Raw genomic sequence first — 22,855 nt, 5'->3', positions numbered from 1 at the left:
CTTGTGGAGGTGTTTGGAGTGTCACCCAGGATGTGACTTGCTCTTGCTCTTTCTCTTTCAAGCGATGTCAGACTGTTCCTCCAGCATACAACTGCTCTGCGATCATGGGGCCTCAGTGAACTCAAAAGATGGAGTAAGTTGCTGCTTTGAGCCTTCTCCTGCACAAACCCTGTTTGAGTTCTTGTGCTTTCTTTGTTTTTTCTCCTTATCCTTACTTTTCTTTCCCTCTCCCTCCCTGCAGGATGGGAGGACACCGCTAGTGCTGGCCGCTCAGATGTGTCGTCCCACCGTTTGTCAGCTTCTGATAGACAGAGGAGCAGATGTTAATGCCAGGGACAAACAAAACAGGTAACACTTGCTGAGGCTTGTCAGGGTGCCTGCTGACATTTCAAGGGTGGAAAGCTCTCCTTTGACTTACAGGCTGCAGAACAAAAAAGGCTAAGTTCAGTGGAAAAGAACTTGGGCTTGAGTTCAGGAGTGGATGTGCCAGAGCAATGACACGGATCAGGCATGGCCTTCGTAATTGCTGCTGCTTGCAGCTCAGATAAATAGTTAGATGGCTGCTGCCAGCAGAGGAAGTGGAGTTTGTTTGCTGAAGGCTTTGGTTGTAGAACTGCATCTTGCACCCTTTGAGGGTCAACATGCAAAATGAATCATGACAAAAGTGGTGCTTGGTCAAGAAGCACTTGAGTCCCATCGTGGCTTCAAAGAAACCTAAAGGCCTTGAAACATTTGCTCCTGAGATCAAGGAAGGGGGCTTTGCAACTACTGCTTCTGCCAGTTGTTTCTTGGAAGATGGCTGCTTGGTGGCCCGTGGAGATGAGGCTGCTGTGGGACAAAGCATGGATCCTTGCATTGCATGTTCTGGAGCTGGCAAGCGTTCGGCTTGTGTTGCCAGGACTCCCAAGTACTTGCCTCCTCCAGCTTTGTCTAAACCCTCTCCTGCTTTGTTGTGTCTGAGGTCTGCATCTAACTAGAGAGAGAGGGAGCCAAAGTCATAGTTTTCAAAACACTGGGTGGCTCTCAAAGGCTTGAGGTTTATGTTGAGTTCCAGGGGAATGCTGCTCTTAGAGCATTGTTTGCTTTTAGACAAATATTTAACCATTGAGCAAACGACTCTTGGAAGCTCAGCTTCCTCTCTTGATAGAGGAAAGAGTCCTTGCCTCGAGTTCCCATCACTAGACAGGAGGGTAGGAAGGATTATTGCTGTGATTGCTCCCCTGAAGGCTGAGACCCTCAAGTCTCTGAATCCAATCTCTCTCCTCATCCTCAGGACTGCCTTAATGCTAGGCTGTGAATACGGCTGCAAGGATGCAGTGGAAGTGTTGCTCAGGAATGGTGCTGATGTTAGTTTGACTGATGGCCTTGGTCATGACTGTGCTTACTATGCCCGAATTGGTGACAATATTGACATTTTGGCTTTAATAAAAGCTGCCCTTGAGGATTCCAGCAAAGGTATGAAGCACCTGGCTGTCGTGGGTTCGGGGTTACTCTCCTGTTTGGTGCTCTTCCCACTGCTCTGCCTTCAGGAACTGGCTTGCTTTGGAGGGCAGATGTAGTTCTTTGAACAGCAGCAACAGCAAAAGTGATAAGCTGCCTGATTGGGAGGGGGAAGAAGGTCTTGGGGAAGAGGTTGGTTTAGCCAGCAGTGTACCCAGGTAGCCAAGAAGCCACCAACATCCTGGCCTGGATCAGCAATAGTGTGGTCAGCAGGGGTTAGGAAGTGTTTGTTCCCCTCTGCTGGGCACTGGTGAGGCCACATCTTGAACCCTGCATTCAGTTTTGGGCCCCTCACTCCAAGGATGACATTGAAGAGCTGGAGTAGGTCCAGAGACCAGGTGAAGGTCTGGAGAACAGGTCTGGTGAGAAGCACCTGAGGGACCTGAGGTTGTTAAGCCTGGACAAAAGGAGGCTGAAGGGAGACCTCCTGGCTCTCTACAACTCCTTGAAAGGAGGTTGGATTGAGGTGGAGGTTGGTCTCTTCTCCCTAGTATCACATGGCAGAAGGAGAGGAAATGGCCTGAAATAGTGCCAAGGGAGGTGTAGGTTGGACATCAGGAAAAACCTCTTTGCTAAAAGAGTGGTCAGGGATTGGAACAGGCTGTCCAGGGAGGTGGTGGAGTCACCACCCCTGGGAGGGGTACAAGAAATGTGTGGACATGGCACTTGGGGAATGTGGTGGTGTTGAGTTGATGGTGGGGCTTGATTTTAGAGGTCTTTTCCAGCCCAAACAATGATTCTGTTGCAAGGTAAATGCAGCCTTAAGGTTGCTGAGCCTGGCATTGCAGTGTTGATTTTTGGGAGCTATTTAGCTTTAGCTGCAGACAAACTTTTCACTTGTTTCTGTGGTTGATTGACTGAAGAAGGGTGAATTTATTTCTTGCAATGTCCTCCCAAGATGGAAAGTAGACAGAATTGGCTGAATGTGCTGCATGAGGCTGAGGGAAATGCATTGAACTCACTCTTTCTGTGGTGCTTTTTCAGCAAGAGGCAGCATGAAGAGAGGGCAGCCTGAACAAAAGGTAAGGTTGGATATGAGCATCTCCCAAGCCAGTCTGTCACTGGTGGTGTTGAAAGGGCCCTTAAGATGATGTTGTGATGTGAAATTAGTGTATTATAAAACCTTAGGACAAGGAGCAGTGGATGTAAGCTGCAGCACAGGAGGTTCCACCTCAACACAAGGGGGAACTTCTTTACTGTAAGGGTCACAGAGCACTGGAACAGGCTCCCCAGAGAGGTTGTGGAGTCTTCTCCCCTGGAGACTTTCAAGGCCTGTCTGGATGTGTTCCTCTGTGACCTGTGCTGGATTCTATGGCCCTGCTCTGGCAGTGGCGCTGGACTCAATGATCTCTTTAGGTCCTTTCCAACCTCTGACATCCTGTGATCCTTAGATTCTTACTTAGCTGAGAAGATTCCCTCCCTACTCAGATGCTGTGGCTGCTGATGTGGCAAATACCTGGTGATTTGCACATTCAGGGTTAGAGCTTTGACTGTTTGCTGGCTGGCTGAGCTCTGGGTGACCCCTGTGAGAAGCCACCTGTCAGAACGTGGGTGTTTGTGGTATTGCCCCCCATTGGAAGCTGAAATGGAGGCAGGGAGGGGATGGATTGAGACTGGAGGGGAGATTCAGGCTGGAGGTTAGGAAGAAATTCTTTTCTTTCCAGTGAGGGTGGTGAGACACCGGAGCAGGTTGTCCAGGGAGGTTGGTGGTGCCTCCTCCCTGGGGGTGTTCAAGGTCAGGTTGGACAGGGCCTTGAGCAACCTGGCCTATTGGGAGGTGTACCTACCCATGGCATGGGGTTGGAACTAGGTGATGTTTAAGGTCCCTTCCACCCCAACCCCATTCTCTCTTGAGCTGAAGGCTTCATTGTTGCATTGCCAGGTTGCTAACATGTCACAGAAGTGGAACCGGCTGCACACGCAGGAGGATGTGAATGTCAAGCTGTATCAGAAGGATCATAATGCTCAGGTAAGTGAGGAGGATTGCTGTGTCTGCTCTATTCCCACCCTCACAGTCAACCAGACCTGCTCCAGTCAAGATGTGCTTGTAAAATGAGCTAGCAGTTCTGCTAGGAAAGGTCAGGTCTATTGCTGCTTAATTAAAGCTTAATTGCGTGCCTGTAATGTGGCAATTATGCAGAGAGGCTGTAAAGGTTTTCAGGAACAAAATCCTTGTTTGGGTAACAAATGATTGCAAGCCTCTTCATGTCTTTACCTTGCCCAGCTCTTCACCTTCTGCTCCTTCTGCCTGCAGTAAAATCCCAGGGTCACAAAGCAGGAAGGTTTATTGCAGTGCTCTCAAGAGGTTTAGTGGTGGCCAGGGGGAAGGTTTACTCGTGGCCAAGCAACCTGTATCATAGGATCTACTGACTAGTGTTCATTTTCTCCTCCTGTGACTATGGCACTACAGTTTTCACACAGGTAAACAGTGCCCCTGTACTCAGCACTGGTCAGGCCACACCTTGTGTACTGTGTCTGGTTCTGGGCTCCTCAGTTTAGGATAAAGAGGTTGACTTGTTGGAAGGTCTGGGGAGGAGTCTGGAGCTCAGCCCTGTGAGGAGAGGCTGAGGAGCTGGGGTTGCTTAGCCTGCAGAAGAGGAGGCTCAGGGGAGACCTTATTGCAATCTACAACTACCTGAAGGGAGGTTGTAGCCAGGTGGGGGTTGGTCTCTTCTCCCAGGCAACTGGCACCAGAACAAGAGGACACAGTCTCAAGCCATGCCAGGGGAAGTTTAGGCTGGAGGTGAGGAGAAAGTTCTTCATAGAGAGAGAGATTGCCCATTGGAATGTGCTGCCCAGGCAGGTGGTGGAATTGTCATCATTGGAGGTGTTCAGGAGGAGACTTGATAGGGTGCTTGGTGCCATGGTTGAGTTGATTAGATGGTGTTGGATGATGGGTTGGACTTGATGATCTTGAAGGTCTCTTCCAACCTGGTCTGGTCTGGTCTGGTCTGGTCTACTCTACTCTACTCTACTCTACTCTACTCTACTCTACTCTACTCTACTCTACTCTAGTCTGTTCTAAGCTTTGCACTGAACAATCAAAGCCTTCATTCTGCTCCAGCCTGTACTGAAAGGATAAGGCCAGTGGTATCCTGGGGTGCATGAAGAAGAGTGTAGCCAGCAGGTCAGAGGAGATTCTTCTCTCCCTTTGCTCTGCCCTGGTCAGACCACATCTAGAGTACTATGTCTAGTTCTTGGCTCCCCAGTTCAAGAGGGACAAGGATGTACTAGAGAGTGTCTAAGGGAGGCTATGAGGATGATGGACTGAAACCATCTCTCTGATGAGGAAAGGCTGAGAGACTTGGGGCTGTTTAGTCTGGAGAGTAGCAGCTTGAGAGTAGATCTTGCGAATGTTTGTAAATATCTGAAGGGTAGGCTTCAAGAAGTGGCCAGGCTCTTTTCAGTGCTGGCCTGTGACAGAACAAGGGGCAGTGGATGCAGATGGGAACACAGGAAGTTCCACTTCAGCACGAGGAGAGACTTTGTTGGTGCGAGTGTGCTGGAGCCCTGCAGCAGGCTGCCAGGAGAGGCTGTGGAGTCTCCTTCTCTGGAGACTTTCAACACCTGCCTGGATATGTGACCTGCCCTAGGTGATCCTGCTCTGATGGGGTCCTTTCCAACCCCTACCATTCCATAACTCTCTGGTAAAGACCTCTAAGTGCAGCTTGCTCTGCTTTGAGCTCAAGCAGTCCCTGCAGTTGGGGCAGCGGTGATCAGGCAAGAGTTAAAGGTGGTTTATTGTTTGGATGGGAGCTCTTGACAGCACAGAGCTATCATTTTCATGTGCTGGCTTTATTACAAGTTCCCAGGGCGTCTCCTGTGGCTGCTGGAACAGTTAGCACATTTAAAGGTCGCTCTGCTTCCTGCCTGTGAGGCTCTTTCATCACACCTTTGGCTGCGGCGGTTGGGCTTCAGGAATTGTTTTAGCATCAGTTATTTTGACTCGTTAGCAGACAGCAGATAAGCAGCCTCTGGAGTGCTGTCAGCATCTTTTCTCTGCTCATGCTTTCCCAACCCTCTATGCACACTGACAGGAGGATGAGCTATGTAGAGCTGTAAGGCTTGAAGGCTCTGCAGCTTGGGCTGAGATAAACTCTCAGACTGAGACAGACCTGGAGTGAGGCCACAGAATCATTAGGGGACTCGTTAGGCAAGGCTTGGTGTCTGTAGTTACTGCTCAAACTGCTGCTTCAGGTTTAGTTTCCTGGGGGTAGGGGGGAGGGTTTGAAGCTGAGGGAGAGTAGGTTTAGACTGGATCTTAGGAAGAAGCTTCTCAGTATGAGGGTAATGAGACTCTGGAACAGGTTGCCCTGGGTGGTTGTTGATGCCTCCTGCCTGGAGGTGGTCACGGCCAGGCTGGATGAGGCCTTGAGCAACCTAGTCTAGCTGAGAGGTGTCCCTGCCAGGTTGGAATAGATGACCTCTGAGGTCCCTTCCACCCTAAGCCTCATTCTATGGATGTGTGTGGAATTAGGACAATGATTTGGGTTGGAAGGGACCTTTAAAAGTCCTCTAGTCCAACCTGTGGTCAGGAGGCACATCTGCGACCAGAGCAGGTTGCTCTGAGTCCCCAAACAACTTGCCCTGGAATGGCTCCAGGGTATGGTGGTGGTGTTCCTTCTTATTTTATTTCTTATTTCCCGCCCCCCCCCCCCCCCCCACCTGTTAAAGGAATTGGAGTTAGAAAATCAAGATTTGAAAGACCGGATGAGAGAAGTGCAAGAGGAGCAAAGGATGCTGCTGGATAGGATCAGTGGGCTCCAGCTCCAGCTCAACGAGGTAAGCTTGGTGTGGGAACAGCTTGAAGCCTGGAATAACCACCTGATGCTGGCAGTGGAGGCTGGTAGAAGCTGGAGGAGGGGAGATTTAGACTGGAGGTTAGGAAGATGTTCATTCCAGTGAGGGTGGTGAGACAGTGGAGCAGGTTGCTCAGGGAGGTTGTGGATTACCTTCTCCCTGGAGGTGTTCAAGGCCAGGTTGAATGAGGCCTTGAGCAAACCTGGTTTAGTGGGAGGTGGGGGGTTGGAACTAGATGGGTCCCTTCCAACCCAAGCCATTCAATGACAGCAGAACAGAAAGCATGTGGAATGGGGGTGTGGTTTTCACTGCTGCCTTGGGAACTCTTTCTGTATCACAGTTACTTTCTTCTGCTGCCAAAGCCTTTGGTTTTGTAAGATCCTGAACGTGAGGAGAGCCTTTTACAGCTTCACTCACTGCTATTGCTAAATTTGAGCAGTTTAGCACTTCCTGGCTCTACCTTGATGTTAAGGTGAGCCATGAGATGTTCCTGCACCTCATCATGTGGAGAGTAAACCTCACCTGCACAGTTAACCATAGATGGTGTGTGTCAGCTCTGCTTGTTTTCCAGCTGCCACTGGGAGTGAAAACACACAAAGAATCTTGTGGCAAAAAAAAAGGGGTTTAAGTAGGGAATTTCTCACCCCCTGTGGCTGAAATCATCTTGTTAAGACCTCTGGTTTAAACCCACTGCTTTAGACCTCTGTCTTGAGGTCTAAAAGTGAGCAGCAGAGGTGAGGAGGAAAATAAACCCAGAAAGAATTTTTAGCCTTTTAGGGGCTCCCATTTGGCTTCTTCACTGCATTTTTGTAGCAGTTGAGACCTCAAGGAAGAGGTCACTTTAGATATGAGCAGTAGAGGTGAGAAGGGAAATAAACCCAGCAATCCTTTTCTTTTTGTTTAGCTTTTGAAGGGGCTGACATTTTCAGTTCACTTTCTCTGTTGTAGGGGCTTAAAATGTGTGTGCAGCTTCCCCTCCGTGGGGGTAGGCAGAATGATTCTCCTCAGAGCCATTTGCTGGTTGAGCTTCTCTCCTTTGAAACCAACCCCCCAATGCCTTAATGTTCCTTTTCCAACAACAGCAAGCTTCTTAACATCCCTTCTGCCTCAGGAGTGCAGGAATTAGGCAGTGAAAGAGAGACTCCAGTTTCCTGTTTGCATGGCAAGGGGCACTGCTCTGTCCAGCATAGAAACATCGTCATAGAATCAGTAAGGTTGGAAAAGACCTCAGACATCATCAAGTCCAACCTGTCACCCAGCACCTCATGACTGCTAAACCATGGCACCAAGTGCCACCTCCAATCCCCTCTTGAACTGAACACCTCCAGGGATGGGGACTCCACCACCTCCCTGGGCAGCACATTCCAATGGCTAACAACTCTGGGAAGAACTTTCCCCTCACCTCAAGCTAAACTTCCCCTAGCACAGCTTGAGACTGTGTCCTCTTGTTCTGGTGCTGGGTGCCTGGGAGAAGAGACCAACCCCCTCCTGGCTACAACCTCCCTTCAGGGAGTTGTAGACAGCAATGAGGTCTCCCCTGAGCCTCCTCTTCTCCAGGCTAAACAACCCCATCTCCCTCAGCCTCTCCTCACAGGGCTTTGCTCCAGACCTCTCCCCAGCCTTATTGCCCTTCTCTGGACACCTTCAAGTGTTTCGATGTCCTTCTTAAACTGAGGGGCCCAGAACTCCTTCACTACTGCTTAGGTCTTTTGCCAGAGGTTAGATGTGAAAGGGGAACAGTCAGAAGTGTGTAGCATTAGAGACTGGGGCAGGTTTGGCACTAAAACTCTGACTGAGTCCCTGAAATACTTACTAAAGAAATTGATTTGGGGGGTGGGGGGATTTCTTTTGTTATTTTTGCAGGAGCAAATGTTTGCAGATGATCTTGAAAATGAGGTATGAGATACCACCTTAAAGAGTCATGGAGCTTTAAAACAGGGGAAGTGGCCATTGCATTTCAGTCATGGAGTAGAGAAAACAAAAGCTGCCTGGAAATCCCTCAACACCAGGAGGAGCTTCTTGAATTTCAGGGTGCCAGAGCCCTGGAGCAGGCTGCTCAGAGAGGTTGTGGAGTCTCCTTGTCTGGAGAGCTTCCAAACCCGCCCCCCTGGCCATTGCGATGCTGGGCACTGGGCAAGCTGCTGTGGGTGCAAGCTGCTTTAGCAGGGGGGGGTTGGAGTGGGTGATCTGCAGAGGTCCCTTCCAACCCCCACCATGCTGGGATTCTGGGAGATGCTAAATTGTATCAGTCCTAATGCTATCTCCTAGTGCCTGCTGGGTTCACCAGCTGCACAGCATGTCTGCTGCTACAAATAGTACCTGTAATCCCCACGGTGCCTTTACAGCTGACTTGAGTATCCCTTTAGTGACTTTCAGTAATGCAAGACTAAGAAATGAGGACACATTAAGCACTACCTAATTATGTTGGTGCATATTCCCTTGCCTCATTCTTCAAGACTCAAGGGTTGTGGACCAACTCCAAAGTCAAAGTCAGGGATTCTTCCCATGCTGCTGCTTGCTTCGAGTTCAACCCCCCACACTGCAGGCAATTGCTTGAGATGTTAGAAATCTGCCCCTTCTTGGCTATGTGGCCCTCTTTCTCCCTTTCAGAAGGATGAGTTGAAGAAAATCCTCACCAGCAAGGAGAAACAGCAGGAGGAAAGCTTGAGGACTATTGAAGCTCTCAAAGCCAAACTCAAGTACTACGAGGTACGTGCTTTGGTTGGAGAGGTAACATAGCAACTGATGTTTGCCAGCAGTAAAGACTTCAGCAGCCTGAAATTGTTGGAAGTCTTAAGTGATGACCTCACTGTTAAAGCTTTCCCTGCCCTTTAAACCATGCAGGAAAAAGTTGAGGTGAATTTTCAGCTTTGTTCCTTTCTCTCTCTCTCTCTCTCTCTGTTGACTCTTTAGGTTGACTTGCTGGGACCTGGAAGTACCTTTGGGAACAGTAAGTATATTGACTCCTTCCAACTTGCCATGCATGATGCAGTGTTAGAATGCATGGACAAGGGTGGTTGTGGTGGTGTTTCTTCCTTTTCTTGGTCTTAAGCATGATGTTTGTCCATACCTAAGTGTGCAGTCAGCTGGGTGCAGTTGTGTTTGTACCCCGGTGCTAGGACACTGCTGAGCAGTTTTGTGGGTGACTGCTCTTGTGAAATGTCCATTGTCACTCTGTGTCTTCCCACAACATGAAAAGCAGGCTGGGTAAGGGCTGTGCTCCATGTTGAGCCTTTACCTTTCCATCCTTGAGCAGGCTGTAGTGAGGTGGGGTTGGTCTCTTCCCCCTAGTACCAGGTGGTAGAATGAGAGGAAATGGCCTCAGGTTGCCCCAGAGGATGTTTAGGTTGGGTGTTAGGAAAATTTTCTTTGCTGCAAGAGTGGTCAGGCACTGGAACAGGCTGCCCAGGGGGGTGGTGGAGTCACCATCCCTGAAGGTGTTCCAGAAACCTGTGGCCATGGCACTTTGGGACATGGTTTAATGGCCATGGTGGTGTTGGGTTGATGGGTTGGACTTGATGATCTTAGATCTTTTCCAACCTAAACAATTCCTCTGATTCTATGAATGCTCCTTGCAGGAAAACCATGGTCATCATGAAAGCTTGAGTGCAGGCAGGTTTGAAAGCAACTTTAACCACAAGACCTCACCTTTACCCTTCTGGTTCCATTTCCCGAAGCTGAAGTCTTTGGCTTCCAATGTGGTTACAGGCCTGGCTTGCACTTGTGTAACTCAAGGTGTTGCTTAATCTGTCATGAGCCATTGTGGGAGCTGTTTGGCTGCCTGTCAGGAAGGATCATTTATTTGGAGTGCAAGAAGATGCTTCTGCCAGGTGTGGTCAGGTGCAGACATGCAGTTAGCTCAAGGTGGCTGCTTCACAGAACAGTTTAAAGAGCCTGGCAGGGCTGGGGTGGTTTTTCCTTAGGAGGAGTTGGTGTACATTTCCAGTGTGACTTAATTCAGGAGTGGTTGTTAGGACAAGAGTTAGGAGTTGATAGGACAAGAGGAAACAGCTTCAAATTGCCCCAGGGAAAGTTTAGGTTGGGCATGAGGATAAATTTCTTGCCCTTCAGGGTTGGGAAGGCCTGGCCCAGGCTGCCCAGAGCAGTGGTGGAGTCCCCATCCCTGGAGGGGTTTCAAAGCCACGTAGGGCTGAGGGCCATGGTTTTATCAGTGACCTGGCAGTGCTGGGTTAATGGTTGGACTCCATGATCCTAAAGGTCTCACCCAACCTAAACTCTTCCACGATTCCAGTACCAAACATTTCATAGAATTACAGAATTGCATTGGTTGGAAAAGACCATTGAGTCCACCATGGCCACTGAACCATGGCCCCAAATCCCATGCCTGTGTTTCTTGAACCCCTCCAGGGATGGTGAGCCCACCACCCCCCTGGGCAGCCTGCGCCAGTGCCTGACCACTCTAATCTCCAACCTAAACCTCCCCTGGTGCAATTCCAGGCCATTTCCTCTCATTCTATCACCTGTTACTAGGGACAAGAGGCTGACTCCAACTTCCTTTCAGAGAGCTGTGGAGAGCCAGAAGCCTCCTTTTCTCCAGGCTGAACAACCCCAGTTCCCTCAGCTGTTCCTCAGGGACCTGTTCTCCAGACTCTTCACCTTAAACACCAATCTACAGCCTAGAGCAGTCCTGTTGAGCACAACAAGCTTGAGAAAGGACAGCCATGTTTGCTGTGGTTCTGTGTCACTGTTTCAAACACAGACTAACTTCTGCTTGCTCTTCACACCTAGGAAAAGAAGATTTGCTGCTTAAACAAGGCCAAGTGTTTGCAGTGGAGTCTCAGGTAATCAATGTTCTGCCACTGGAGAGAATTCCAAGATAGTTCTGCTAGGAGAAGCTAAATTCTCTGATGTATGTGCACAAGTTAAAGGCTGCTTCTGAGGGGAACGTTTTCGGTGCTGCTTGCTTGGAGATGTTTCTTCTTAACGGTTGGTGCCCTCTAGAGTCACAGCTGTGACACAGCTTTGAGTGCTGTGGGATGGTTGAGTGCTCAATGGTCTGTACAACAGAAGCAGGAGCCTGCTGGGTCAGCAGTCACAAAGTGCAGTTGGGGTTGTCATCCTTTGAGCCAGCAATGTGCCTTCACAGCCATGAAGGCAAATGATCTGGGGAGCATGAAGAGGAGTGTGGCCAGCAGGTCAAGGGAGGTTCACCTCCTGCTCTGCTCTGCCCCTAGGGAGATCATGTTTGGAGTCCTGGGTCCAGTTCTGAGCTCTCCAGTTGGAGGAAGACAGGGAACTGCTGGAGAGAGTCCAGTGGAGGCTGTGAAGTTTCACAGAATTAGAGAATGGGTTGGGTTGGAAGGGACCTTAAAGAGCATCCAGTTCCAACCCCTCTGCCATGGGCAGGGACACCTTCCACTCTATCATGTTGGTCAAGGCCTCATCCACCCTGGCCTTGAACACCTCCAGGGAGAGGACATCCACAACCTGAGTTTGGTAGTGGAAAACTGGTGGGGTTTTGAGAGCTCCTTTATTGGACCCTGGATTGTTTTCTTTTCTCAGAGAGGAAGTTCTTCTGGCCATGGCATAATCTGATTCCTTTAAAACCTATTTTCACATGCTTTGCAGGAAGGGGGAGATCCTTAAATTCAATTTTCTTCTAGCAGAGGAGTGATTGATGACAAATAAGAAGGGAAATAAAGGGTGTGCATGCACTTTAATGCCAGTAGGGTCTGAAGGTTAGAAACAGCCTTACAGAGTGACAGTCCAGACTGCTGAAAGCTGAAATGCACAGGTTCTGCAATATGGGCAAGAGCAGATGAGTGTTTCCCAGAGAGAAACCCAGCAGTGGTTTGGGTTGGAAGTGACCCCAGAGATCATCTCCTCCAACCTCCCATCATGGGCAGGGATGCCCTCAACTAGACCTGGCTCATCAAGGCCTCAGCCAGCCTGACCTTGAGCACACCCCCAGGGCTGAGGCATCCCCAACCACCCTGGGCTACCTATTCCAGAGTCTCACCAGCCTCATACCGAAGATCCTAAGATCCAGTCTAAACCTCCCCTCCCTCAGCTTCAAACCATTCCCTCTCATCCCATTGCTGCCTTCAGACAAGTTTTTGGTTGTTATTTTGCTGTTTTCAGACAAATCATTGCTCAGTTTCAGGCAGCTGTTATGTGGGAGAGTTGTGTGTGTGATAATTCACCTGCCTGCGACTTGTCAGACTTCTAAGTGTCGTCTCATTTTTGTGCCAATTTCCCTGCAGTCTAGGTCGATGCTGAGACCCCTGGAGCTCTCCCTGCCCACCCAATCATCCACCTCAGAGAAGGAAACTTTAAAGAAGGAGCTTGACAACGTGAGGACCTGCTATGGCGCAGCAAAGGAGGAGATCAGCAAGCTGCAGAGAGAGCTGGCTCACAAGGTGTCGGAGTGCAAAGCTCTGGCGTCAGAGTGTGAGCGAACCAAGGCAGAGTCTGATGGGCAGATAAAACAACTGGAAGATGCTTTGAAGGATGTGCAGAAGAGAATGTTTGACTCTGAAGGCAAAGTGAAGCAAATGCAGACCCACTTTCTGGCTCTGAAAGATCACCTGACGAGCGAAGCCGCCGCGGGGAGCAGCAAGGCGACGGAGGAGCTGAAGGATCAGCTGAAAGAAATGAAAGCCAAGTACGAAGGAGCCTCTGCTGAGGTGGGGAAACTGAGGAACCAGATTAAGCAGAACGAATTGCTGGTGGCAGAGTTCAGGAGGGATGAAGGAAGGCTCGTGGAGGAAAACAAAAAGTTGCAGAAGGAACTTGCCAAGTCGGAGATGGAGCGGGAGAAAAGGGGGAGAAACGTGGTGGAGCTGGAAGGGCAGCTGAAAGAGGCGGCGGCGAAGTTAGCCTGCTCTGTGCCCTCGGAGGAGTTTGAAGGCATGAGGAGCTCGTTGTCCAGCGAGGTGAATGAGAAAGCAAGGAAGCTGGCAAAGGTGGAAGGAGAGTGTGAAAAGCTGCAGGCAGAGATCCTGCTTTTAAAGAGGGAATCTGAGAGTCAGAAGGCCAAGCTTGCTCAGCACATCAGGCCAGAAGAGCACGAGCGGATGAGGAGCGGGTTTGAGCAGAAGACCGAGGAGCTCGGGAAGACCATCTCCGAGCTGTCTCAGAAGCAGCAGGCTCTGCAGAAGGAGCTGGAGAGATCCCAGGTGGATAACAAGATGCTGAAGCAGCAAATCCAAATGCTGAAAACTGAAATGAAAAGCCAGAATGTGCCTTTAAAAATTCACGAGGAGCTGAAGAAAACAAACGACCAGGCTGTTGGGGACCTGACCAAGAAGCTTTTCGACATAACGAAGAAGTACGACGAAAGCAAAGCAGAGGCCGAGAAGCTGCTGGTGGAGAAGAACAGCTTAAGTGAGACTGTCAGCCGCTTGCAGGCTGTGTACCTGTCACCTGAGCAGCACAGAAGAGAAGTGGAAGCTTTAAAATCTGCTGGTGTTGAGCTGGAAAAGCAGCTCGCTGAGCTCCAGAGGAGATGTGATGAAGAAGAAGCCAAGGTGGGCAAACTGGCGTCTGAAAACGCAGCCATGAGAGAGGCTGTCCGGGATCAGTACGTGCTGGCCGCCACGCACGAGGAGGTGAAAGCAGTCCTGAACAGCACCCTGGAGAAGAGTAACAGGGAGCTGTCAGAGCTGAAGGGAAAAGCTGAAGAGATCAAACAAGAATTCCTGAGGGTCAACGAGGAAAATGGGACTCTGAAAAACCAGGTGAGGCTCCTGGAGAGTCGGCTGCACACGGAGTTTGTGAGCGTGGAAGATCACGAGAGCACCGTGGCTGCCTTGAAGAAGAGTGTGCAGGAGCTTCAGGAGAGCAATGCTGCCTTGACAGCTGAATGTAAGAGGGGTCAGGAAGAGGTTTTGCAGTTGCATGCAGAAATTGAAGCCCAGAAGAAGGAGCTCGACACAATTCAGGAATGCATTAAGTCCAAGTACGCCCCGCTCGCCTCCTTTGAAGACAGAGAGCAAAGCTTTGAAGCCACGGTGAGAGAACTGAAAGCACAACTGCAGGAGCAGGCACAGAAGTGCAGAGAGAGCCAGGAGGAAAGCCAGAAGTTGAAAGTGGAGAATGAAAAGCTCAGGGAGGGCGTTCTGTCCATCCAGAGAGACCTGCAGCAGAACTACGTCCTCGCTGAGAAGTCGCGTGAGGTGGAAAAAACCTTTGCAAGCAAAATGGAGGAGCTGAACAAGCAGCTGAGGGAACTGCTGCAGAGATACACAGGTGACAGGGAGGAGAAACCTCAGCTCCACCAGGGCCCTGAGCTGCCTCTGCAGGCTCAGCAGCTTTCGGCAGAGCAGATTGAAGCCCTGAAGGAGACTCTTGGTCGCACTGTAGAAGAGCTGAAGGAAGCCCTCAGGAGTGAGAGAGAGTGTTACGAGAAAGAAACGCTGAGAGTAGGAGAGCTGCAGCAGGAACTGGCAGGTCTGAAGAAGTCTTCAGTACCCTTGGTGGAATACACACAAATGAAGGAAAAGCTTGAACAGGAAATTGCAGCCATCAAAACCAGCTTGAGGGAGAAGGAAGAGGAAAGCCAAGTTAAAAACGAGGAAATCTTGAAGCTGCAGTCTGAGATTCAGCTTAGTCAACGAGCTTTAGCAGAGCTGGAGAGCAAAGAAGTGGTTGAGCTGTCTGAGTACAGCTCCATGAAGAGTTCTCTGGAGGCCCAGCTTAGTGGCATGGCTGAGGACTTGGCCAACATGAACAAGAAGTATGAGGAGGCATGTGAGGAGGCTGTGCAAGCCAAAAGGAGTGAGCTTTCCTTGAAGGATGAGAAGGAGTTGCTGCAGCTGAGGAGCTGCAGCATCGAGCAGGAAATTAAAGACCAGAAGGAAAGGTGTGATAAATCCCTGACCACGATCATTGACTTGCAGAAGAGAATTCAGGAGTCTGCAAAGCAGGTGGAAGCCAAGGATAACAAGGTGGGATGTCAGAAAGCTCCTTACCCTTAAACTGACAGCCAGGTTGGATGAGGCCTGCAGCAACCTGGTCTAGTGGGAGGTGTCCCTGCCCATTGCAGGGGGGTTGGAGCTGGACAGTTTTAAAGTCCCTTCCAGCCCAAACCTCTGATTAACTGGACTCCAAATACAGCAGCTTAAGTATTCAAGCATGACTTTGTGTTCTCAGGGTTAGGTGCCCAGGACTGGCCCCAGTCTAAGATCAAGTCCTGGTTTTGTTCATCCTAAGCTAAGTGGTTTTAATTCCTTGTAGGTTTCAGGCATCACCTTTAAACTGCCAGAACTTCCAAGCTGGGTTTGACACTTTTGGGGTGGGTAGAAGCTCACTCACCTGTCAGAGCTGGATCTGTTTAGCATCTCTGGTTTACCTTCTGATGGCTCATTGCTCTTTAGAGAGATTCTAGGTCAAACCTCTGATGAGTAGAAGTTATTTGTCACTGGCTGACCTCCAGGGGTCCCTACCTCACCTCACAGATGTCAGTGTTAGGAAGCAGAATGTGAAGCAGTGATAGCATGTCATGAATCACAGAGTCACAGAATGGCTTGAGTTGGAAGGGGCCTGTACTGAGCACTGGTTAGGCCACACCTTGAGTCCTGTGTCCAGTTCTGGGCCCCTCAGTTTAGGAAGGATGTTGAGTTGCTGGAATGTGTCCAGAGAAGGGCAACAAAGCTGGGGAGGGGTTTGGAGCACAGCCCTGTGAGGAGAGGCTGAGGGAGCTGGGGTGGCTTAGCCTGGAGAAGAGGAGGCTCAGAGGAAGCCTTATTGCTGTCTACAGCTACCTGTGAAAGGAGGCTGCAGCCAAGGGGGGGTTGGTCTCTTCTCCCAGGCAAGCAGCACCAGAACAAGAGGACACAGTCTCAGGCTGTGCCAGGAGAGGTTTAGGCTGGAGGTTAGGAAGAAATTCTTCCCAGAAAGAGTGATTTCCCATTGGAATGTGCTGCCCAGGGAGGTGGTGGAGTCACCATCCCAGGAGGTGTTTAGGAAGAGACTGGCTGGGGTGCTTGGTGCCATGGTTGAGTTGATTAGATGCTGTTGGGTGATAGGTTGGACTTGATGATCTCAAAGGTCTTTTCCAGCCTGGTTAATTCTGTTCTATTTTTTAAAGATCATCTGGTTCCAAGTGCCTTGTCATGGGCAGGGACACCTTCCACTCTGCCAGGTTACTCAAGGCCATCTCCAACCTGGTCATAAACACTTCCAGGGATGAGCTGTCCACAGCCTCTGTGGGCAGCCTGTTCCAGTGTCTCACCACCCTGATAGTGAAGAGCATTAGCTAGTGTCATGGCAATGCTTGCTGATCTTTATCAGTATTTGACTGAATCCCAGACTGGGTGGGAAGGGACATTTTACAGGTCATCCACTCCAGCCCTGCTGCAGCCAGCAGGGACATCTGCAACTGGAGCAGGTTGCTTGGAGCCCCAAACAACCTCGCCTGGAATGGTTCCGTGGATGGGGCATCTCCCACCTCTCTTAGCAACCTGTTCCAGTAAAGAATGCTGAAGAAAAGGAGATTTTTTTTGGTAAATGCCACCTCCTTAACTGAGGTTTTCTGTGCTTTTGCTTTGGAAAGATAACGGAGCTGCTGAACGACGTTGAGCGGTTGAAGCAAGCTCTGAACGGTTTGTCCCAGCTTACCTACACCACTGGGATCCCCTCCAAGAGGCAGAACCAGCAGGTTGAAATGCTCCAGAACCAAGTGAAAACTCTGCAGCAGCAGCTGGCTGTGAGTAGTCACATGAGGTGTTGGCTGGGATGTGGTGGCATTGCTCATAGTTCCTTCTGGAGGCAAGGGAATGGCTGTGTGGCCACTGCAGTACTGGGGTGGCTGCAAGCTTAGCCTGTGGTGTGCTCAGGTGGCCACCAAAATCCTGGCCTGGAATAGGAGAAGTGTGAGCAACACTTCCCCCTGTGTTCAGCACTGGTGAAGCCACACTTCAAATCCTGGGTTCATTCTGGGGCCCTCACTCCTCACATTGAGGTGCTGGAGCAGCAAGGCTGGTGAAGGGTCTGGAGAACAGGTCTGATGAGGAGCAGCTGAAGGACCTGGAGTTGTTCAGCCTGGAGCACAGGAAGCTGAGAAGAGACCCTCAGGAAAAGGAAAGGGAACACTTTGTGCTGGGCTTTTGTGCACAAAACACCTTCAGCAGAGCTCCTGATCAAAGCATCATACGAGAGCAGAGTTAACTGCTTGCAAATCTGCCCAGAGCTGGGATGTGCCTTTACCAGCATTTGTTAGGGTGAGCCTTGCAAGGCAAAAAGCTGAATTGGGTGGGTTTAAACCAGCAGCTGATGGTGGTGATGAAACAAGGTCTTCATCTTATCACCTGGGCTGACAGCCCAGAGCAGCACATCTCTGATAGCCTTTGTCAAAACCACTTGGCTCCAAGCAAGCAATAAAAGAAGTGAAGCAGTGAGTTGTTTCTTGGTTAATGGAGGGGGATATGGTAACTTTAACCTTGACATTCTGCTTGGGCTGGCTTGTGTGTGCAAAACTGAGCCTCCAGAGCTGGAGAGAGGCAAGAGCAGATGTTAAGAGATGTGATGACCTCACCTCCTTTCTCCTGTCTCGTTGGTTGTTTTTTAGGATGCTAAAAGGCAGCACCAAGAGGTCGTTTCGGTTTATCGGACGCATCTTCTTAGTGCTGTACAGGTATGAGACCCCAACCTCAGATTCTTCTGCCCTCTCATCTCCATGGAGAGAGTCCTGAGGCATGTTTTCAACTGGAAGACCACAGATGAACTCAAAACTAGCTTCTAGGTTTCTGTTTTCACGTGGAGCTTTAATTTAGAATGGGGTGATCCGACAGAGAAACTCCACAGCTGTGGCTTTGTTGTGCCGTCTTCTTGTCTTTGTGTCACTAGGCAGAGCAATGACCTGCTTGGAAGTGTCTCATATGTTATTAATTCTGGGCAGAGATTGAGTAGAAGTCAGAACCTTAATGCAGATTTATCCTGTGGCTCTCACTGGACAAAGACTTAATCAACTAAGCCAAGTCTTATGACTTCAGCAAGTGAAGGGCCGTGACTGCAGCAGCAGCTGCGGGTTCCCAGAGGGTGTGAGCAGTAATTTCTTCTCCCCCTCCCCTTCTCTTTTCTTCAAGGAAGCTGCTGTGTCAGAGAGGAAAAGCACAGAACATTAGGGGTTGGAAGGGACCTCCAGAGATCACAGAATTGTCAGGCTTGGAAGGGACCTCGAGGACCATCCAGTTCCAACCCCCTTGCCATAGGCAGGGACACCTCACACTAGATTAGGTTGCTCAGAGCCACATCCAGCCTGGCCTTAAAAACATCCAGGAATGAGGCTTCCACCACCTCCCTGGGCAGCCTGTGCCAGTGTCTCACCACCCTCATGGGGAAGAACTTCTTCCTGATGTCTAATCTAAAACTCCTCTAGCCTGGATCCCTTCCCCCTGGTCCTATCACTATCCAACACCCTAAAAAGTCCCTCCCCAGCTTTCTTGTGGGCCACCTTCAGATACTGAAAGGTCACAATAAGGTCTCCTTGGAACTTCCTCTTCCCCAAACTGAACCACCCCAACAATCTGAGCTTGTCCTCACAGGAGAGGTGCTCCAGCCCTCTGATCATCCTCGTGGCCAACCCCCCTGCCAAAGCAGGATGACCTGGGGCAGGTCACACAGAAACACTTCTGGGGGGGGGGACTTTGAAAGTCTGAAGTTTTCTGTCCTGAGAAAGGAGTAAAAGAATTCCCAAAGCAGATCAGATCTGCTGAGAGCAGTGAAAATGCACCAGGGAGTGAAGGCTTTTTGGGGGTAGTTTGGAGGACTCTCCTAATGTTGACTGATGCTTTATGAGGCTCTTTGCTTTCCTCTATCTGTTTGCTTGCTCCAGGGTCACATGGATGAAGATGTCCAAGCTGCTTTACTACAGATCATCCGAATGAGACAGGGACTTGTTTGCTGAGGTGCTGTAGTGCCATTGCTCTTGAAGGCTGCTGCATCCTGTAGGAGTGCTGTGATGATGATGCTGCTGATGGTAGTGATGACCTTCAGGAGATGTATCCAGTTGTAGTAGCCTAGCTGCAATTAGAACCTGCAAACCTCCAAGGCTGAAGCATTCTCTCTCCTTGTCAAACACTAAAGCAGGGCTGCTAACTCTCAGATCTGACACTGCAAGGGAAGATGTGGAGCATCTTCACAGGCTGACTGTCAAGATGATGACATGGTAGATGAAATTATTGTGATGTCTGATTGACCCAACTGGCTAAAGCAAGGCCTAGAAACTCCAGAGTTTATGACCTCCTGATGCTGTGCTTGTCAAACACACTGCTCACAAGAGCCTGGCTGAGCAGGGTAGCTGTATATCTCCTTTTCATGATGAAGAGGAAGTGGATGGTTTGTCACAGAAGCTGATGAAGACCACCTCAAGTGTGCTTGGGAAGTCAGCTGCAGAGGTAGAAGGAGAGCTATTTTAGGGCTGTGTTGTAACTTGGCTGGCCAAGTTGCAGCCTTTATTTAAACCCAAGCTTCAGCTGTAGTGCCTTTGCTTTTGCTGCAAGTCTTAAATCAGGTTTTGGCCATCAAAACACTCATTTTGCTTGCTCCCTTTCTCCCTCCCTCCCCTCCTTCCCCCCTCCAGGTTATTTTTTTGTTGTTGCTGTTGTTGTTTCAGGAATGGTTCATTACATTGATGAGTGGAGGCTGAAATTGTGGGACTGGAGTGTCACAGCTTGTAGAGCAGCAGTTTGGCTCTAAGTGCAACAGTCCTGCTTCTCATTTCATTCCTCATTAAGCCTCGTATGGGTGTGCAGGGTGAGCAGCTCGTTAAACTGGACACTAAATGATTCAGGTATTGGATTTTCCAGCACCTATCTCATGGAAGCTGAAGGCATTTTCCACTTAACTGGGATTTATGCACTGCAATCTCCAGATGCAAATGGTGAAGATGAATGAGAGGAGGCTTTTTATTTGCCTTGGGATCTACCTGGCTTAATGCAAGACAGGAATTGGGCAGTAACTGAAGGGAGATGTTCCCATAAATAAGTGTTTTATGGAAGAGAACATGAAATTAGGGACTAATCAAAGGAAGCAAGTGAGAAATGAGCTGGCTAATGCATGGGGCTGGTGGAATAAAGCAAAGTGCTCTCAGTGGCTGTGTTAACTTCAGCCTCCTTGCTTGAAAGCTTAGAGCTTGGCACATGGCAGCCTGGCATCGTGCTGCAAAGCAGACAAGCTTCCCATCCCTGGTCCTGAAAAACAAGGACTTCAGGCAGGGGAGCAGACTGGGGAAGCCCACTGTTGACTGAGCTTCCCAGCAAGCTGCCCCTCACAGGCTTAGGTCTCCTTTAGTTGTTTTCCTAGTGGTGTTCTGCTTATTTGAAAGCCCTCTTTTGGGGCTTGGAGAGCCTTGTGGAGTTGGAGAAGCCAGCTGCCACGTGGGGGAGGCTGCAGAGCTAGTGCTGAAGGTGCAGGGCAGGTGTTTTTATCCTAGAGATACACTTTTAATAGATGACTTCAAGGTGTCTGTCCTTCAACAGATCTCCTGCTGCTTTCCTCCTTCACTTCTTAGAGGACTATTCCAGGAACCATCTCAGATTCCTTTCAGGTTACTCTCATTTTGGTGGGGTGTTGTGTTTTTTTTTCAGCCAACTTCTTCTCCTGATTGCATTACTTGAACCTCTTATTTAGAGAGAGCCTAACTCTGGCAGGTTTTGCTGTTGTATGGTGCCCTTACTGAGGGCCTTCCATGTTTTCTCCTTTCTCCCATATTTACAGTACCAATAAAAATGTGGTGGATTTTTTTCCTTCTTGTTCTTCTTCTTCTTTGTTTTCTGTGGGAGTGCTCAATTCTGTAAAGGGGTGGGCAGAAGAACTTGGGGAGGGGAAGGGTGGTGAGGTTGCAATGGGTGAACTTCCAGCAGGTGGGAAAACAAGTTTGAGTATTAGATGCCTGATGAGATTGTGGTTGGGTTTTTATATCCATTTCAACCATTTTGGTTGGGGTTTTCTATCCCTTTCCACCATTTTGGTTGGGTTTTAGATGCCTGCTGGGGTTGTGGTTGGGTTTTTGTATCCCTTTCCACCATTTTGGTTGGGTTTTAGATGCCTGCTGGGGTTGTGGTTGGGTTTTTGTATCCCTTTCCACCATTTTGGTTGGGTTTTAGATGCCTGCTGGGATTGTGGTTGGGGTTTTTCTATCCCTTTCCACCATTTTGGTTGGGTTTTAGATGCCTGCTGGGGTTGTGGTTGGGTTTTTCTATCCCTTTCCACCATTTTGGTTGGGTTTTAGATGCCTGCTGGGGTTGTGGTTGGGTTTTTGTATCCCTTTCCACCATTTTGGTTGGGTTTTAGATGCTTGCTGGGATTGTGGTTGGGTTTTGCTATCCCTTTCCACCATTTTGGTTGGGTTTTAGATGCCTGCTGTGGTTGTGGTTGGGTTTTTACATCCCTTTCCACCATTTTGGTTGGGTTTTAGATGCCTGCTGGGGTTGTGGTTGGGGTTTTACATCCCTTTCCACCATTTTGGTTGGGTTTTAGATGCCTGCTGAGATTATGGTTAGGGTTTTTAATCCCTTTCCACCATTTTGGTTGGGTTTTAGATTCCTGCTGGGGTTGTGGTTGGGGTTTTTGTATCCCTTTCCACCATTTTGGTTGGGTTTTAGATTCCTGCTGGGGTTGTGGTTGGGGTTTTTGTATCCCTTTCCACCATTTTGGTTGGGTTTTAGATGGCTGCTGAGGTGATGGTTGGGTTTTTCTATCCCTTTCCACCATTTTGGTTGGGTTTTAGATGCCTGCTGGGGTTGTGGTTGGGTTTTTCTATCCCTTTCCACCATTTTGGTTGGGTTTTAGATGCCTGCTGGCGTTGTGGTTGGGTTTTTCTATCCCTTTCCACCATTTTGGTTGGGTTTTAGATGCCTGCTGGCGTTGTGGTTGGATTCTTACATCCCTTTCCACCATTTGGGTTGGGTTTTAGATGCCTGCTGGGGTTGTGGTTGGGGTTTTTCTATCCCTTTCCACCATTTTGATTGGGTTTTAGATGCCTGCTGGGGTTGTGGTTGGGGTTTTTCTATCCCTTTCCACCATTTTGGTTGGGTTTTAGATGCCTGCTGGGGTGATGATTATTATGATGAATCCATTTCCACAGTTTTGGGTTGGTTTTTAGGTGCCTGATGGGATTATTCTTGGGGTTTTAATCCATTTCCACCATTTCTGCTGGGTTTTAGATGCCTACTGGCATTATTATTACTATTTTGAATCTATTTCCACACTTTTGGGTTGGTTTTTAGATGCCTGCTGGCATTATTGTTGGGTTTTTAATCTATTTCCATGGTTTTGGGTGGGTTTTTGGGTGCCTGCTGGCATTATTGTTGAGGTTTTTTATCCATTTCCACCATTTTTGTTGGGTTTTAGGTGCCTGCTGGGATTACTCTTGGGATTTTTTACCCATTTCCACCATTTGTGATGGGTTTTTAGATGCCTACTGGCATTATTATTGCTATTTTTTCATCTATTTCCAGAGTTTGGGGTTGGTTTCTAGATACCTACTGGGGCTATTGTTGTCTGTCTTTTCATCTATTGTATCCAGAGTTTTGGGTTGGCAGAATTGTGGGGAACTGGGCTAAAAGGAAGCTGGGGAGGGGCTGCAAGAAAG

General features: G+C 49.3%; 1 protein-coding gene across 1 annotated transcript in view; it reads left to right on the top strand.

The window, feature by feature from the left end:
* The window catches only part of UACA (uveal autoantigen with coiled-coil domains and ankyrin repeats), a 43,357-nt gene extending 22,349 nt beyond the window's left edge, over positions 1-21,008 (top strand). The window contains exons 6-19 of the mRNA XM_068143583.1: positions 63-133; positions 242-348; positions 1,274-1,455; positions 2,485-2,522; positions 3,383-3,469; positions 6,175-6,282; positions 8,164-8,196; positions 8,911-9,009; positions 9,214-9,250; positions 11,050-11,102; positions 12,525-15,209; positions 16,817-16,969; positions 17,831-17,896; positions 19,097-21,008. Of these exons, the coding sequence (XP_067999684.1) occupies positions 63-133; positions 242-348; positions 1,274-1,455; positions 2,485-2,522; positions 3,383-3,469; positions 6,175-6,282; positions 8,164-8,196; positions 8,911-9,009; positions 9,214-9,250; positions 11,050-11,102; positions 12,525-15,209; positions 16,817-16,969; positions 17,831-17,896; positions 19,097-19,168 (3,791 nt within the window). The 3' untranslated portion in view covers positions 19,169-21,008. The remainder of the gene's footprint in view (positions 1-62; positions 134-241; positions 349-1,273; positions 1,456-2,484; positions 2,523-3,382; positions 3,470-6,174; positions 6,283-8,163; positions 8,197-8,910; positions 9,010-9,213; positions 9,251-11,049; positions 11,103-12,524; positions 15,210-16,816; positions 16,970-17,830; positions 17,897-19,096) is intronic.
* The last annotated feature ends 1,847 nt before the right edge of the window (positions 21,009-22,855 follow it).

This window comes from Melanerpes formicivorus, unplaced genomic scaffold, assembly GCF_026170545.1.
Source record: "Melanerpes formicivorus ecotype bairdi unplaced genomic scaffold, bMelFor1.0.p_v2 SCAF_10, whole genome shotgun sequence".
Lineage (NCBI taxonomy): Eukaryota > Metazoa > Chordata > Aves > Piciformes > Picidae > Melanerpes > Melanerpes formicivorus.
Note: the sequence above shows the minus strand (reverse complement) of the source record. Positions and strands in the feature narration are given on the sequence as shown.